Below are 18,353 nucleotides of genomic sequence, written 5' to 3'. Positions count from 1 at the left end.
GTACAAGGTGTTATACAAACATGCAGCAGTCTTCATGAAAGCCACTGGGGAGTCAATACCAATTTCGTGTGATTCGGACGTGTTTGGGACTGAGAAAATAATTTATATATTGCATGAAAATGTGAAAGCATTGTTGGAGTTCGATAAGATTGGCCAAGCTGCAATATCTGCTTATATGGCGTAAGTTAATTTTTTATCGTTATATATTCAATATTCATGTTTTATACGGATATTATAAGTAATGTAATTCACTCCCTGGTAGGCTCTTGCAAAGACTGATTAAGATTGAGAGGAAGAATGATGATGTGGTCTTATATGGATTTTTCGATCCAGGAGCTACATTTACGTTGAACAAATCTTTTCATTCTTATTTTGTTAATCGGTTGAAAGAGAGTAGTCCCTATCGCATGTACTTCATGCCACATAATCATAAGTAAGTATTTTTAATTTAGACATGCTTTTACAAATTAATATATTTAGGTAGTTTTTTTAAAATTTCTGACTTGTGTTTTTCTTTTTTCTTTTTTATAAACATAGTTGCCACTGGATTTTAGTTGTAATTTGGGATGGCGACATTTATATTCTGAACCCTCTGCCACATCCAACACATTTTGATGAGTTGGAAAAATCATTAACAGAGTAATATATTTCTGTTAATTACTATATATAAATATATATATATAGTAAATATTCTCCCTTTTGAAAAATAATCATGTATATTATTATTGTTCTGCAATGTAGAGCGATGAAATCCTACAATGCTCAAACTGGAAGGGGAAATAAAGCTCCTCAGATAAAGAATCTTCTTGTAAGTTTTTTGTATTTTTTTATCACTTTGTAATTTTAATTAATTTCTGGTGCTAATTCAGATTTTATATTGTAACAGGGATCTCCCAAACAACCAGGAGGGGTTGAATGTGGCTATGTTATAATGCGATACATGAAAGATATCATTGCTGATAAGGATCTATCTTTTACTACCAAGGTATATATGCAAATCATTTCCGATAGATGGCATGTAGAATTTTTTTATGTAGTTTTTCAGGACAGATAAATATGAGTGCCATTTTTATTATCAGTTTTTATTATTAGTGATTTCCAGATGGATCTTGTTTTTATTAGTGATAAGGAACTATCTGGTATATAGTTTTGGATTAACGAAGAAAATTACGGTTAAATATAGAAAAGGTCCTCTTCTGGTTAAATTATAAATAGTTGGTTCTGTTTATTTTTAATTATACATATGGCAATTCTGGTTAATAATATTCTGGTTTCTAATTTTTACGTGTGTTTTATAGTGGGCAGCCAAAACTCGAAAGTCCTACACAAGGCAGGAGCTGGATGAGGTGCGGATGGAGGTGCTTGAATTTATCCAAGACAAGATGTAAAAATGATAAGTATCTATATATATAGCTTTCCTCTGAACTATGTGAATTGATATTGTGTTTGCTGGTGGTTGGTGGTTAATTAAGGGATGTTTGGTGACAATTACATCCATCATTCTGATTTATGTTTGGAATTGTCGAAATTTGACAAGTGGTACATATTAACTAGTCAAACATGTTTAGAAGTTGGATGTAATAACTAGAGAATTTGGGTTTTATTGTTTTTAGTTGGGATGTTTATTTTAGACTTGGAATGTAATGTCCGAATTGAGCTCTTGTTGGATTGAATGTTAGTAAATTTGGTATCAATGTATACCTCTATATTTTTACAAATTTGGTTGGATGTATTGCATATTATTGGTATTTTTCTGGTTGAAACTGCAATTGGTTCCCTGGGCTATTAATAGTACCAGGATGGCATATGCAATTTACAGTACATATATTAACATCAGAATGGTAATTTAAAACCGATGTAAAAATGAACAAAAGACATCAGGTGAAACAATATTAAAAGAAAAAGAACTACAAAAACCAATGTCAAATAGTCATTTGACATCGGTTCTGTAAAAAAATCAATGTATTTTAAGCCAAATAACATCGAATTTTCAATAGCTGATGTCTTAAATTTTACAATATTAAAGATTAAACATCGGTTAGAAAAAAAAACTGATGTTAAACAAAAGGATTTAACATCACCAAATGAACGAAACCGATGTCTAACCCATTATTTTACATCGGTTGATAAAAGTACCCGATGTCTGATGGACCATTTCACATCGGTCAGACAACATAACCGATGTCTGATCTAGATTTTCACATCGGTTTGTTTGAAAGATTTTTAAAAAAATATCTTTTAGAGCTTGTAGGTTTCATGTTTTAATGGATAATTACCCCATAATATACTCATATTCACCTAGAAATACTGTAATATAAGCTGAAATTTGTTGCAAAGACATCAGAATTATTCTTAAAACCGATGTATAGCACTGTAATAGACATCGGCTGTGAACCGATGTCAAAGCCTGATGACATTTAATATCACACGCGAAGACATCGGTTCAGTTTTTTTTAACATCGGTTCAGAACCGATGTCTGATCCCATATTTTTAGTAGTGATATATAGCCCCAAGGTAGGGTTTAGGGGTAGTTACCTCTAAATCTGGGCCGTTGGATCTTGGGAGCGGAGGACGCCTGACTTGGGCGGATTACTTACACGTGTCCAGGGGAGGACCACCTCCAGAGTGTCCTAACGGCCTTCTGACACGCGCCGTGCTTGTCTGGTGTTTTGGTTGTTGATAGTTGTCATAGTCACGTGACCACGTACCCTTCCTTGGCGGGTTGTGGGATGTGCATGTGTTTGCTGGGACCTCCCTCACGGAGGTCTTGGCCCCGATCCGGATCCGGGTATGCAGGTGGATCCGGATCCGGGCAATAGGATAGACCCGGGCCTGGGCTCTTATGCTTGATTGGCCTGGGAGAGGGGGGTCTTAGCAGGTCAGTTGAGCCTGTATTCCTTTAGTCCGGGTTGACGCCTATCCGGGTCTCTTATACCCTATCATTGGACATGCTCTTACAACATTGAGAACTGACAATCACACTGCATGAACTACTGAGTGATAAACACTTTTCGGGCAAGATTGAAAAAGCTGAAATGCATTTGGCATCACGAAAATTTCTTGAAAATACTATATATAGATTATCATAACTAATATTTTCAGTTTAATTTTGTACTACTCTTCTGCATGCTGTAATAATTGTGCTTGGATTATCAAACTAATTATGAAAATTCATTATGAGACTGATCGTAAATATATGTCTCTAAAATTTGTTGTTTGGTTTGGTTTATAAAGAAGCTCACATGAACACAATTTTAAAATTCTATTTGTAATCTAGTTCAGAACAACATAATTGGGCTCCAAAATTGGTGAACAATGTCAATTACATTTTCTTGAAGAGGTTGTTAATATATTTATTAAACAGGTTCGTGTGATATATCTAGTGAATATGAACTACTGTTATATAGTCTCGTAAACATTTTTTTATGACGACACAATAATCAGCTTATAATTGTGTCACACATTTACTTACAAACAAATTTACCTATTAAATTTAATCTATTTATTAACTTTTTGTTTAATTTATAAATAATTTATATTTAGATAATTTAAATTGTAATACATGCTAAATAGGTAAATATTTATCGATTTTATATAATTTATACTTATGTATTTAATTAGTGTGTGTATATATAATATTATTATTTTAATAAAAATAACACAATTAAATCAAAATTAAATGCTAAATACTCAAATTTATTTATTTTATTTGTATGTTTTTATTTATTAGATCTATTATTTAGATAACTAAAATAAGTTAAAATCATGAAATATTTCTTTATACTGCGAATAAATTCGTATTTGTGATCAAGAGTTTATGAACAAATCATAAACCCTAAGAAAGAAGTGATGGATTATTTATGAAATTTTTATTCTCCCTAAAGTTTTGAACCAAAGTGATGTGTTATGCCCAAAAATTGGTATAAACAATATTCAGATTAAGATCAAAAAATGAGCAGAATCAAAGGGGAAGCGCCTGAAATCTAGGGAAAAGATGAGATTGACTTTCCATAAATAAAAGGCGCGCCCAAAGATTGCGCCCCGTTGACTAAGTAGCTGATTAACGGTTGTGATTATCATGTATTAAAGGCGCGCCCTCAAACAGGTGGAGGAGGCGCGCCCAGTTATCGAGAAGGAGGAAAGAAATTTCTTAATTGAAACCTGTAGTGTATTGAGCCTTAGGGCGCGCCTTGGGCAAGGAAGGCTCCTTGGACGGTGTGTTTGGACATGATTGCTTTGATAGACTTGCTCGTTGGCTTGGACAGAATTGGAGCGAGCCCTAAAGATGAATAGTTTAGGGCGCGCCCTATGATGTAGAATGATATAAGAAGAGACCAAAGGCTGGTGACACAGGGCGGCGCCAACATGCAGAGATGTCAGGGCGCGCCCTCAACTTCTACTTGACATATAAATGCAACTTTTATGTGTTGCTTGGATGGGTTCTCTGGAAGACTCAAGGAAGATGGAGAATGTTATTACTAACCTATTTGATGCAAGTACTCTATTGAAGAACTCCTTCCTGTAGCATATCTACAGGAAAGGCGGTGTCCGTGGTCAGAGACCTCCAGGGGTATGCTTGGACTGAAGGCCTACTCCTGTAGTCAATGGGTGTCCTCATTGGGGATGTGGGGTGAAATCTGGTGTGTGTTCTGGGAGCTCTGTCTCTGTAGTCAACGGGTGTCCTCGTTGGGAGACTTTGGAGTATCCTGCACTTTGCACCCAAAAGCTTGAGATCACTTGTCCTGTAATCTGGTAGGGGCTCCTTATCGGGGGACAAGGATGCGTCCAACATTTGGGGTGAACCACGGCTATACATGCGTCCACAGACTAGAGAAACAGCTGGTAGCGGAGGGTTATCCTTGGCCAGGGAGATGCCTCATCCGTGAAGTCTCGAAGCCGCGGACGAGTCTTGGGCCTTTGTGGTTGGGCCTCATCGGCGGACATTCCTAAAGCTAGTAGAAGACGGTTTCCAGTGGGTTTCCCATTGGGCCTCGGGATAAGAAATCTAAGTCCATTAGGTTTCTTGTTCCCCAAAAAATACGTGGGCTTGATCCCCTATAAATAGGGGTACGTAGGCACATTGTGAAGGGTCAGAAGCGAGAGCGCAAATGAGCCACCACTAACCCTAAGTAATCTCAGCCCCCAATAATCATCATCATCAAATATTGTTCATCTTTTCCGACGAATACTGTTCATCGGATTCATCGGTTACTGTTCACATTTCCGGCGAAGAACTGTCATCATAGATCTTGTTTCCGGCTGCTAACCTCAATTTTTGTTATTCCCAAATTCCTCCGTCAACATGATGGACAAAGTCCAAAAGAAAGAAGAAAATTTAAGTGGTTGTCTAGTGGTGGAAATGAAGAAGATGAAAGACCCTCCAAAAGTTTTCTACCGATCCGTTGAAATAAAACTCAAGTTGTTAAGTGTTTATTTCTTGTCAGAATAACGGGACACTAAAAAGTATACTTGCTTAGACTAATAATAGTCCAATGCAACAGGCCAGGCCGGACCAGATTTTAATTGGACTTTTTCAGGCCGGATTTTGATCGGATTAATCGAATTGTATTGGACCAAATTTTGGTGTCGGCCTTTTTACGTTTTTGCATTAACCCACTCTGATCATCCGGTGATAAAAATTAGTTGCTGTAGAAGGGGTAGTGGTAAATTATGAGAATTAGCACTAATCCACTTAAGAAAAATGTACATTTACACAATTAGATTAATAAGCTTACTTGGTTTAGTTTCCTATCCTTTACTAGTCCATCTTTGTGCATATATATAATTGATCCAAACCAGACTTTATTTCACAACCTATTATTAATGGGATTTTCTGTGTCCAAGTGCACACAATAGTAACTAACTCCCATATAAATGGGTTCTTCTTATTGGTGGTTGAATAATAAATGTTAATGACCCTCTGCATTCACATCAATTCCACCAATAAAAAGAGCCCATTTTTATTGGAGTTAGTGACTAATATGTGTCGGGCACATATTAGAAGACCGTTATTAATATGCTTCTCTCTCTGTTATCTGCGCTGGTTTTAGCAGTCCTGCAAGGAACCAATGCAGTCACATACAGTGTCACTAACAATGCTGCAACACCAGGTGGTCAGAAATTCACTAATCAAATCGGATTAGACCACACGAGACGAACCATGTCGTCCTCAGCAGACTTCATATTGAGGACCTTCCAGCAGAACACTGGCCGAAGAATGTCCAACAAGTGAGTTTATTCATAGACAATATGGGTGAAGTTGCGGACACCAGCTGTAACCAAATTCATGCAAGTTCCAGGTACATACAAGGTTACAATGGTGATGTGAAGAGGGAATTCACTGGAGTACTTTATCATGAAATGGCGCAAATATGGCAATGGGGCAATGGAGCAATGGAGCTCCAGGGGGATTGATTGAATGAATTGCGGATTTTGTAAGACTCAAGGCTGGGTATGCACCGAGCCATTGGGTACAACTGGGGAAGGGTGACAAGTGGGATCAGGGCTACGATGTAACTGCTAGGTTCTTAGACTACTATAACAGTCTAAGAAATGGTTTTGTGGCTGAACTCAACAAGAAAATGAAGAATGGCTACAGCGCTAACTTATTTAATGACCTTTTAGGAAAATCGGTTGATCAGCTCTGGAGTGAGTAAGAAGGCCAAGTATCAAACTTAGATATCTTTGATACTGGCCACAGAATATTATTGTCAGGGATGTAATGTACACAATTACAATAAATTCTTAACAAATAAATAAACAAATTTTCTAATTTTTTTGCACTATGACTCTCAGCTGAAGCTGACCAACAATCAACAAAGAAATGAAAGCCACCACTTCGCACTTATATCAAACAAAATAAGTGTGTGCATGTGTGTGTGTTTGTGTGTGTTTGTGTGTGTGCGTGACTCTAAAGCAAATGTAATCATCTGCTAGCAGCTATCTGAACTTCAATAGAAGTATTTCACTCAGCTGAAAGCTGAGCTACAAACGATACAAATACATGGCCAAATTAACAAACCAGCACTGTCTGAGTCGATACAAAGAACAATTCATGTACTGACATCAATTTTTTAATATCCAGTTATCCAGTATCAGCCAGAAATGTTTAAAAAAAATTAAGCTTGCCATTGCGTTGGTCCTTGATATCAGAAAGTATGTATCCACATAAACTTTTCTTCAGTAAAATTAGTAGAACGAAATTTAGAATTGAGTATGATCATCATCAAAGTTGCTACTATTTATACTTAGCAAAATAGAAAGTACTTAACCCTTTTTTTGTCAAAGGTAATTGCTAATACTCACACACACGTCTATGCCTCTACTGAGCCTTGAACTCTGGACTTCCTATTGCCACAAGGAGAGGGCAGCAATAAAAGATGTAAAAAAAACCTCGGCATGTATTACTACATAAATGTATGAAAACAAGGACACAATCATACTTTTTGACGAGAAGAAGACCTCCCTGATACGGTATACATATTTTTTTCTGCGTTGGACAAATATTAACGAGTTCAAAGCAGAATTATTTTGAACAGCCAAACCACTTACAGATCTCTGTTGGGCAGACTTAAAAACCGTAATTCAAACAGAAGTCTACATCACTGGGATTTCTGGATGGCCAGCACCACTTCAGAAATGGACTGAAATTTTCTTCTTTCCTTTAGGAGCATCTTGGCAAAGTTAAGAGCAAGCCGCTCACAATCTGCTCGTCTGGCAGCATCACTAATCGACTCAAAATCTTCAACATGAGCTACCCCAACAATTCTCCTAATATGTAAAGAAACTCACTTTAGAATGCAGAAAACAATTAAATCAAGAAAGCTATAGATATAATTGAGAACTCAAAACTCAAAACAACTTCCAGGAAAGCTTAAAACATTAATCTGATCAGTAAAAGAAAGTTATAACCACCAAAAAGGCTCTATAAAGTTTGCAAGGATATGCTAGAAAAGAGACTTTCCACCAAGTAGAACCCCGCCCCCCACACACACACACACATATGGAACACACACAAAACTGTCAAGAGACTACTTGTAGGTCAAGGTATTAGTGTTGTACTGTTGTAGGGTAATTCTCATAGCAAGTCCAAATCTTGAAGAGCAAAGTTTAATATAGAAAAGAAAGCAAAAAAGGAGACTTTCCGCCAAGTTGAACACAACCGTCTCACAAGACATACATACACATGGAAAACACACACAGCTGTTAAGGTATGCTAAGTTGTCAAATTACTAGTGTTGTGGTTTAAGTATCGTAACAAATTTAATTCTTGAACAGCGACGCTTCCTTACTACATAAGGATCGGTTGCATTTCACTGTAAGCAAGAAGCGATAATTATACATATTGGGTATGCAGCTCAACAATACATGTGATTACATGGTACCTGAGCTTCCGTAGAAATTTAACCAATACAACCACAAAAACATATACTAGTATAAAAAAACAATCTGTTCTTAAAATCTTCTTTTGTACCACTTAAATCTGAGACACCTTCACCACCACAGTCATCTTCTCTGGACTAAGTACAACCAGACAAAAGCTGACCAGAACCACCGCCTCACACCCCCCATCCGCAACTTCAGGAATAGCACTTGAGTTTGGCACAACTGGCACACAGTGTGATTTTTCTCTAACTTTTACTTATATTTTCCCTTCAGTTTTTCAGTCCTATCAATTCACGGTTTCTACTTAATACATTGATTTGTTTCGTTGTTTAGAATGTATGTTATTGGTGTTTGCTGACAGTCACTAGCTACTTAAGTGCTGCATTATTGTCAGTATTCTGGGTCAATTTTGGATGTGGAGGCTAGCAATTCCGTTCGGCATTTTAGAATGCTTTGGGTTTTATCATTCATGGGCATTAGATTTTAAATTTTTATTATTTTATGGAAATAATATTGTTGGGCCGTTCCTTTTAGAGGTATATTTTGAGAATATAGGATTTAAGTTGCATGCTCAGAGAAATTACAGATTATTCAAGCACCCTCAGTACTAATTACGTAGCATGGATTCATGGATTCACGACAATCTACAAGCATCAGAGAAGTCTTCTCTTTTGACCGTAATTACTAAGGCCATCAAAATGTAGAATTGATTTTAATGAACACATAGCAGATTATCAAGGTCAATAAGGCTGTTAGAGACAAGAATAAGAGAAGAAAGAAGATGAGGTATGCCCCGGTGACTTGGTTTGGTTGTATGCAAGGAAAGACCAGTTCCCTACAAAGTATTCACACAAGCTCACCCGCCCCAATAGCTGAAGCCTCAAAATTATGGATAGTAATATAAAGAGTGCCATTCATCTTGAGATATAAGAGTGTCATTCATCTTGAGAAGAATCTTTTGGTTTATGTAAGGACAAAAGTCTTTGTATATTTTGAGGACAGATCAGGGTTGATCCAATTTGGAAAAGGGGTGCTCTCCATTTTATTAGTTAAAATGGGTGTGGCCCTGGGATCTGAGTTGGATCCTTATTATTAAGGTGAGATACATGACCTTGCTATATCCTAGTTCAATATGAAATAAATAGTCTCCTACCAACTTATTTATAGAGAACAAATTCCCTGGATGACCTTCTCATGTTTTTTTTATATTTATTCTACAAATTCACATACAAAATTAAGTGTAAATGAATTATGTAGTAGACGTTGTATGTACAGATGTACAAAAATTAAATATTCTTTATGAAGTTTTACTTGTGTTAAGCTTTCATCTTGAGTCCCCGCACCTGTGTCCTATGCTGGATCCATATCAAATCATCCTAAATATTTTAAAAACTAAGAATCTATCTCTTGGACCCGCACCCACGTCCCCCACCTTAGCTGAGTGTAGGTAACATATCTCATACCCACCTTGTCTCAAACAATATTTGGACCCTTGATGGCGTGAGGAAGACACCTCTAAATTAAGAAAGAGTAGAAATATTTTTTTTGAACTCCAATGTACATATATAATTATTCAATTGTCACTATATTCTTTAAATATAATATATAAAAATGTCACGCGTGAATTTATTAGATAGACCATGATTATACACACACACACACACACACACAGAGAGACACAGACAAACACACACACACACACACACACACATATATATATAGAGAGAGAGAGGACTATAATTATATACAATCTTTGTAGATATTGCAGACTTCAGGACCTCTCCCCCTTTCCACCCCTTCCGATTGCTTTCATATTTGTATAAAAGACAAAAGAAAAAAAGAGATACTTAAATGTAAGTTAATAAAATTAGAAGCACCATCTCACCTTATCATTTTGGCAGCACCGAATCCTAAAGAATCATGGAGCAACTCTTTCATGAATTTCTGTTTTACTATCAGCTGGAGTTCAGCATTGTTATAAATTTCAGGAAGATAGGCTTCACCCGAGCTATTTTTGTGTTCATCCCAAAGAGCAGTAAACTTTTTATCAAAAAGATTCCAAGTATCTGCCGTGGTCTTTAATATCCACTCTTTATAATTCTGCACAGAACATGACTCGGTGATGCAGATCTTTACTGATTATGCCTATAAATTCAATTCTATGAATATACAAAAGAAATGTGGCAAGGACATGAAACAAAATTTTATTGTATAAAGATTAGTTATAAAAAGAGGGGGGAAGAGGTAACAGCCTCATCAATGCATAGCTAACTAGTTCAAAATACGAAAACTAACAATTGCATCATCTTGCACTCAAGTCCAAAGTAAGACTCGTATTGGAGCATAATCCCTATTATTTGTAGTCATTAATTTTAAGCATGATATTAATAGTCCTTGTAGAATCCTTCTCAACGTATTCCTTAAGCATAAGGTTTGCAACATATGTGGAGTAGTGCAAGATGGTTTGCATATAAGTATATAACTCTATGTGTTCAAGTGGTGCTTGCATTTTATTGTGTGTTACTGCAAACAAGCATGTCTATCTGCTTGCAGCCAGTGCCTGTAATCTGTATGCCTGTGTTTGCATTGTAACAGCAACATACTATGCCTTGCATTTTTCAATTTAAATACATTTTGGAGTGCAAGTCAGTGTTCTCATTATATCGATGTATGGGCACAGTAAAAAGTTCCAGACACGTGTTAATTGTTATACATTCGTAATTGCCAAAGTTCCGTAAATAGCTAGATTTACGCTGATGTCCAAAATGAAGCTAGAATGTAGGAGTCCCATTCATCACATTTGTCTCATTTGAAGTACTAGCATCTATTAATCCTTAGAACTCAAAACTACTCGCCCATCAAACAGGCAGGAGCTTTGGGTCAATCTTACATCTTAGTCATTTACAAGAACATACTCAAGTATTAATTGCAGTAAAAGATAACGAAATAACGTGTGCAAGATAATAAGTTCTTAAGATGAGTAAAACATAAAATGATAGCATCAAATTTTGAAAGAATGTATAACATAAGTAAAGACGTGACACAGATTAAGTTGACATATTATAAAATGGAAGATCTACACACAATAAATTCTTATATATTTATTCATTTATTAGCAGTAGAAAGGCATACCTTCCGATCATTTCCTTGATCTGCATGTCCATCCTGTGAAAAGTATGCCAGAATAAGGTTTGCCAGGAAGGCTCCTATATCGAATCCCATTGGCCCATAGAAAGCAAATTCCGGATCTATAACCTGAGTTGAATCATGAGTAACCATGACAGAACCAGTATGGAGATCGCCATGTACAAGAGCTTGAGCTCTCTCGCAAAACCTGAAAGGAAGACACCAGTAAATAAAGAGACCTTCTATGTGTAAAGGTATCATGTGGAAACACTCTTAATAGAGAGAAGCTCTAAAACTGCAAACTACTTTAATTTCAACTCGGCAACTTCAAGCTTCAGAATATTATCCTCCCGAACTGCCTCAGCATCTTTATCAAGATAAGGGGAAGTCCAATGGTTGTATTGAGACACTTTGTAAGGGTCGGAAAAGACAACTTGTTCAGTGAGCCTACACATCTCAACATTTCCGCAATATTTTGCCACTGTGGAAAATAGATATATGAGTCATAGTGAATCGAGCTTCTGGTAGCTTATTCTAATGAAGCCTTGTACAGAAATGAACTTGGAAAAAATAAGTTTGTTATGCCTCAATACAGTGTGGTATTAATTATAACAATGTAAACAGACCTCAGCTTCCATCTTTCTATGTAGTAGAAAATACATCTATATGCAACAAGAAACCGAATAAGTTTTATGATAAATCATGATACAGCGCTTCAGCTTTAAAGATTGTGCATAATACCAACCCAGACACACACAGAAACCAATAAAATTTATGATTTATATGCAGTTCACCTGCACTTTTGTGCTCTGTCGTGGTGAGAGACAGAAGGGATGTACTAAATAAAGTCTTGGCCATAAATTCAGATATGTGTTCCCCAAGAAACGGGTATTCAATTCCTGCAATCAAGCCTTTTCTTAAAATTATATGTGGAGGCTTGAGGTACCGCATGCCAATCAAAGACATACTCCTGTCAAAGTGATAAACTTCAGGAACATGATCAGGACACAAACGGCCCTGTTCTTTTAGAGCACTTGCTTCAAAATAAGCACGTTCCTTCGTCATCGGCCATGATTCCCCTATACAACGTATATAAGGAAGAGCCTACAATGTAAAAGCACAACATGTGTAAGGCCACTATCCCTGACCAGCTATAGAAATAAAGCTGCGAATTATCAAACATGAGGAATCACATATTAACAGAACTCAGAGCAAGGCCAATGGCGGTGCTAAAATACATATGCTATACTATGAGATCAAAAAGTGATTTTTGATGTTAAAATAGAACTTGCCATCATATTTTCAAATTGGCACTAAATATATCTAAAAATAGGTCTAATTCATTCAATTAATCTATAAATGCACTATTTTATTCGTCACTTTACTTTAAAAACTCATTCATCTCAACTTTAGTTTGCTATTTTGCATTCATGTTTAGCACCCCATTGGAGTGAGGTTATTTTCTTCGATCCTCTATTATTGAATTAACACAACTTTTAACACCATCATTGACCTTTCTCTCACATCATGCACGACAATGTCAATGTTTTATGTAACAAAATAAATAATATGTTCATAAAGGTGCCTAATTATCTAACAAATTGTAATTCAGAAACAATAACATACAGGTGTAAGAGAATTAGTTAGCAAACATAATGTATCAATAACAATATGCACATTATAATAGAGAGCCATAACTGCTAGGCCAACTATACTATGAGCTTCAAGCAGCTTATATTCGCACCCATTTGTGAAAAAACGCAAATTGTATCCACTATTACTAATTTACCGTATTACATACTCCCCCCTCCGTCCCAAAATATAAATCCATTTGACTTTTCACGCGTACTTTAAGGTGTATAAAAGTCATAGCTTCGCATATTTTTTTCTAATTTTTTTTGAACTAAAATTTAATATGTATGCTTTTATTCAGAAAAAAAAAATGATTTGGGGGTTATTATATTTAGGGTTTGTCTAGCCACATGCACTAAAACTTATAAAATTTGGAGTGTTTTGATTGATGTATTTGTAGTAAATGCAGGAGTCCATCATCATTAAAAAGTACTGACCAATCAAAATAAGCTAAATTTATAGAAGTTTGTGATTAGTGTGTGCCATACGCACACAGCAGAATAACCGTTATATTTATTCACCTTACAAAGGGTAAAAAGTGAAACAGACTTGCATTTTGGAACGGAGGGGGTATTTCTTAAACCTCTCTACATAGTTGCAAAAATTAACAAAAAAAATCAAAGCACTTGCATAATATCTCGAAAACTTTCGAAAAAAATAATTGTACCTGTTTAATGACAAGGGAGCCAGAGGAGGTCTGAACAATGAAAACGAAATTGAGATTACCATCACCCACTTCTTTAATTTGCAAGTCTTGAAGATTGTTACCTAGCAGTGCATATAGAGATGGTGTTGCTTGTATGTACTCTATCAAAAACTTCTCGTCCAACGGCTTAAATTCGCCTGAACCCATTTTCCGGTGGGTTTTGCGGCGGCAACGGCGGGTGGGTTTTGTAGATTAAAGGGTGTGTTTATTGCAATGAGATTAAGAAAGATTATTATATGGAGTGGACTGAACTAGTTTACTTTTGTGATTCAGGAAGTCTTGGAGTGTTGTTGTAAAGTACACTGAACCTGGTCTTGTTATTGGTGATTTGTTTTTTTTTTTAAATCAATATTTTTAATAAAATGACTAATTTTTAATTTTTCAAATTCGGTTAATAAATATAAATTATTTTAAACAGTTTTTTATTATATATCAGATAAATAATTTAAATATTATTAAAATATTAAAATATATCTGATTAAATTTGCTACAATTAACTATCTCATTTTAATTAAATAGATCTAAATTAACAATATAAATATTGTTGATACCTAACTTTTGAAAACTTAGTAAATAATAAGTTGAAAATAATTACATATATATGAGTTAATTTCTTTGGAGTCCATTGTTTAATTGGAGTTCATTATTTAGTTGAAATACCATGAGTCCATATATGTTCACTAATAAAAAATAACTTAAAATATTATAAAATATATTATTTTTCGAATGATGTTCTACAAAATATCACTATTTTATTAAAAATCTTGGTGATTTCTACCTCTGTCCCACGGGATTCTTTACATACTTTTTACTCATGGTTGACACGCATAGGATAGTTATATAATTTATATTTAAAATTTTCTTTTTCTGTATAAAAATTTAAATATTATATTTTTATTTAAAAGAAAAAAATAATAAAATTATTTAGAAAATCATATTTTACTGGAGTCTTAAAATGCGTGTCGATCCTCCGTCCTCATGCAAAGAATCCAGTGAACCGAGGGAGTATTATTTTACAAATAAAATATTGCAAAATATATTATTTTACGAAGCATATTTAATTTGCAGAATATAAATGTTCATGTTGCAGAACATACATATTTAATTTCATAATATAGATATTATACTTATAAATGTATGCGATTTGTCTGATTTTATTGAAGTAATGAAATTGGGAAACATGTTTTGCAAAATAATATGTTTTACAATATATTTTATTTGCAGAATATAGATGAACTCCGACGGCTCCACTAAAATGATGAACTTCATTAAAATTTACTCTATATATGTTAGACAAATATAATTAGGACTTGTTTGAAAAATACTCATGGTCAAAAATATTATCATATTTGAAAAAAAAAATTGTAAATATACCTTTTTATTTGTAAAATACTATTTTTAATTATTTTTTTACAAAAACACGGTTTTCTGCAACTTGATTCAACCCTTCGACGAGTTTCTACAACTCCATGTAACCACGTACAATCTTAAATGTAACAAAAAACTCGATTCAACTAGTTGTATGTCAGATTGATTTTTCTTAATTCCGTATTTTTCTAAAAGAAAATTAAAAGATTATAAAATCGCAAAAAAAAGTTAAAAAACTTAATAATTTTGATAATTTCTCAAATAATTATGTACGACATCGAAAATATGGCCCTTTCTCTCGCAATTTAATGATAAATAGCCCAAAAACTCACCATTCAAAAGATGAGCCTTCCTCTAAAAAAATGTTAAAACAGTGCTTTCTCATTTAAGCACGAATTTTCTATAACTAAACTGGCATGTTGTCCCAGGTTTGAGTCCCTAGTTTAACATTTTTCAAAGAACAAGCGTTAGTTGACAGGGAACGCATGCAACATGCGTTTAGTCTGAAATAAGCATATCTTACATGCGTTTTTGTTAAAGATTTATTTTTGAAAAATTTATTTCCCCCTACATAAAGCAGTGGAGTAGTGCATTGTATAATGCTCAAAATAAAAAAAAATCATGACCTGTGATTGCAAAGAAATGTGTGTTCTAGATAAATATTAATGTATAATCAGGGGCGGAACTCGGAATCTAATATGGGGGACCAAAATAAATAAAAGTAGAAAATATACCGATTTATTTGAGATGTGCACGTCTTTCTTTGATCAAATAAAAAGAATCAATGATCTACTCGGCAGAAATGGTCTCCGCAATCTCCTTTTCAATATACACTATCAAATAATCCATACAAAATTCATCTTCTATTCGATTGAGAAGACTTGTTTTCACAATTTTCATAGCAGAAAAAGCTCGTTCAGATGTTGCAGTAGATGTTGGAAGAGTCAAGACAAGCCTTAATAGTCTATCAACTAATGGATACATGTCAGCTTTCCCTGTGGTTACCAATCCATGACATAAATCACCAAGAGTAGACAGATTCTTCAAATCTGGATGAACCAGAACATCTAACCCATAATGTTGTAGTTCACACTGTAGATGGATTTTTTGATCTCCCAAAAAATCTTCTGGATAAAAATTTTCAGCTAACTTGCAAATGTTCTCTATGTTGAAAGACCTGTAACCATCCCTAAGATTTAGTGATGCACTTAAAATGAGAAGCTCCATCATTTGTTCACTGAATCTATTGTTTAGCTCCTGTAATTGTTGATCTATGGCAGCTGTAAAGATTTCTACTCGGTAATGATGTTCCATTGTCACCATTTGCTTTTGTTTTCCTTGTCGACGAAGGGATTTAAGCACATCAAAGTAGGGAGCATTCATATCAGGAATCAAGATAGTATGTCGTTCACAAAATGATCTCACTAAGAGACTCTCCCAACCATCACTTCTCAATTTTTGAATCAACATCTTTGTAGTAGAAACCAGATGCATGGCATTTAAAATATCTTGAGACTTTTGTTGTAATGCTCGACAAAGTAGATCAGTAATAGTCATTATCTCCTTAACCACATGTAAAATAAACACAAATTCATAAGATATTAACATTTTAATAGCACTTAAAGCATCACCTCGTTGAGAAAAAGTTGTCCCTTGAGCAGCAACGTCAATTAAAACCGAGCGAGTAGCACCATACATTCTTATCAAACTACATATAGCATCTATCGATGTTTTAAGACGCATTCGATTTCGTTTGATCTCTTCTGCACTTTGTTTCTCCACTATCTTCTCCCAGTGACAAGGCTGATTTTTAAGATTATAATAACATTTAGCCGCAAAATTATGAGCTGAATTAGAACCATCTCCTTTCCCAACATGACATCTAAAAGCACAATATGTTCTATTGTTTACTTTCCTCCAACTGTTAAACCCCTTGACAGTAAAAGTATTCGAGCCACACCTTCCTAATGGATTTTTAGAAAAAAAAAAACAATAAAAACAATATGCGACATTTTTTTCTGGGGAGTACTCTAACCAAGGAAATTTATCAAACCAACTTTTTTGAAATCGATGGGGATGATTTTCTGGACCAGAGAAGGGATAAACTTGCACAGGTTGATATGGGCCAAGATCAATGTATGCTCTCCTAATTAAATCTTTTTTATTTGGATGATAAGTCTCAATGTGTTTCCGCAAACCAGGATCACGTATTAACGAATTGAAATCAATAATTTCATTAGTGTTCTCAGAATCAATACCTTCATTAACAATCTCTGGATTTTGAGGATTTTGCTCGGAGTTTCTGTTTATCCCACCAAAAATCAGAGGCTCAACTCCATCTCCAGTGACTTCAATTGAGGCGGCAGAAGGTTCTTCATCTTCACAAGTAGTTGTTTGCTTCTTCTTGGGTTGAAAATAGGATGTAATCTCTTTTCTTTTACTCATATTTACGGATTAGATGCAAATGTAGAGTAGATAAAGAGAGATGATATTAGGGATTGTAATTTTGTAACTTGTATGTATAGTGTGTATTGGGGGTTTTGGGACCGGAGCAGAACAACTGAACAAGTATGTTCTGTTTTTAGACTTTAGTTTTAAGCATCTTTTTTTTTGTTTCAAATTGTACTATCTTTATCTTATATGTTTATTTATTAATTATTAAGATTAATGAACAAATTCCATGATTTCCATCTAATCAATATTATTTTGAATAAAATAATTAACAAAATCAATAAAATTTTGTATAATCAATTCTCAATTTCAATTTTTTTTTAAATCTAGGGAGACCAAAAAAATTTTTGATAGTAAATTTTAAAATTTTATATTAAAATTTTGGGGTTATTCCGCAGTTGGCGGGGACCGGGGCTCCCTTCGGTCCCCCCTAGTTCCTCCCCTGTGTATAATGATATATAAAAATGTTAAAAATTCTAATATTAAATATTTGATCATATAATCTATAAAGCAAGCGAGACAATATATTAACCCATAATTTTTTCCGCATGAAACTAACCTATATCGTGAAAATTTTCGTTCACATAAATTAATAAATATTAATAATTTTAAAAATAGTATTTTTAATTTATAGATAAGATAAATGATTTAAATATTATTAAAATATTAAAACATATCCGACTA

The 18,353-nt window shown here is 34.6% G+C and overlaps 3 protein-coding genes and 1 pseudogene across 3 annotated transcripts; 2 read left to right on the top strand and 2 right to left on the bottom strand.

Annotated features, from left to right (window-relative positions):
- Nucleotides 1-34: 34 nt before the first annotated feature.
- Nucleotides 35-1,712, top strand: LOC141684957 (uncharacterized). The gene is made up of 6 exons (XM_074490088.1): nucleotides 35-180; nucleotides 263-433; nucleotides 538-639; nucleotides 742-808; nucleotides 887-985; nucleotides 1,299-1,712. Exons 1-6 carry the CDS (start codon nucleotides 35-37, stop codon nucleotides 1,386-1,388), a joined length of 675 nt encoding a protein of 224 aa, XP_074346189.1. The 3' UTR covers nucleotides 1,389-1,712.
- A 3,591-nt stretch (nucleotides 1,713-5,303) lies between these two features.
- On the top strand, nucleotides 5,304-6,657 carry LOC141684956 (uncharacterized; annotated as a pseudogene).
- Nucleotides 6,658-7,383: 726 nt separating this feature from the next.
- Nucleotides 7,384-14,127, bottom strand: LOC141686598 (methylthioribose kinase). Its single transcript, XM_074491622.1, has 6 exons — nucleotides 13,812-14,127; nucleotides 12,307-12,616; nucleotides 11,819-11,993; nucleotides 11,519-11,720; nucleotides 10,272-10,486; nucleotides 7,384-7,771 (listed from the first exon to the last, which is right to left on the bottom strand). Exons 1-6 carry the CDS (start codon nucleotides 13,995-13,997, stop codon nucleotides 7,603-7,605), a joined length of 1,257 nt encoding a protein of 418 aa, XP_074347723.1. The 5' UTR covers nucleotides 13,998-14,127; the 3' UTR covers nucleotides 7,384-7,602.
- Nucleotides 14,128-16,007: 1,880 nt separating this feature from the next.
- LOC141684955 (uncharacterized) lies at nucleotides 16,008-17,663 on the bottom strand. The gene is made up of 2 exons (XM_074490087.1): nucleotides 17,276-17,663; nucleotides 16,008-17,182 (listed from the first exon to the last, which is right to left on the bottom strand). The coding sequence occupies exons 1-2, from the start codon at nucleotides 17,661-17,663 to the stop codon at nucleotides 16,008-16,010; spliced, it is 1,563 nt and encodes a 520-aa protein (XP_074346188.1).
- Between the last annotated feature and the right edge of the window lie 690 nt (nucleotides 17,664-18,353).

This window comes from Apium graveolens, chromosome 9 (assembly GCF_009905375.1).
Source record: "Apium graveolens cultivar Ventura chromosome 9, ASM990537v1, whole genome shotgun sequence".
Taxonomy (NCBI): Eukaryota; Viridiplantae; Streptophyta; class Magnoliopsida; order Apiales; family Apiaceae; genus Apium; species Apium graveolens.
The sequence above is the reverse complement of the archived record's forward strand: the minus strand, read 5'-3'. Positions and strand labels throughout refer to the sequence as shown.

Coding starts and splice junctions, on each gene's coding strand:
- LOC141684957 (XM_074490088.1), top strand. CDS start 35: ATGAAAGCCACTGGGGAGTCAATACCAATTTCGTGTGATTCGGACGTG. Junction 181..262: donor GCAATATCTGCTTATATGGC/GTAAGTTAATTT, acceptor ACTCCCTGGTAG/GCTCTTGCAAAGACTGATTA. Junction 640..741: donor TTGGAAAAATCATTAACAGA/GTAATATATTTC, acceptor TCTGCAATGTAG/AGCGATGAAATCCTACAATG.
- LOC141686598 (XM_074491622.1), bottom strand. CDS start 13,997: ATGGGTTCAGGCGAATTTAAGCCGTTGGACGAGAAGTTTTTGATAGAG. Junction 11,994..12,306: donor GACAGAGCACAAAAGTGCAG/GTGAACTGCATA, acceptor TATTTTCCACAG/TGGCAAAATATTGCGGAAAT. Junction 11,721..11,818: donor GTTGCCGAGTTGAAATTAAA/GTAGTTTGCAGT, acceptor TCTTCCTTTCAG/GTTTTGCGAGAGAGCTCAAG.
- LOC141684955 (XM_074490087.1), bottom strand. CDS start 17,663: ATGAGTAAAAGAAAAGAGATTACATCCTATTTTCAACCCAAGAAGAAG. Junction 17,183..17,275: donor TCCCCATCGATTTCAAAAAA/GTTGGTTTGATA, acceptor AAAATCCATTAG/GAAGGTGTGGCTCGAATACT.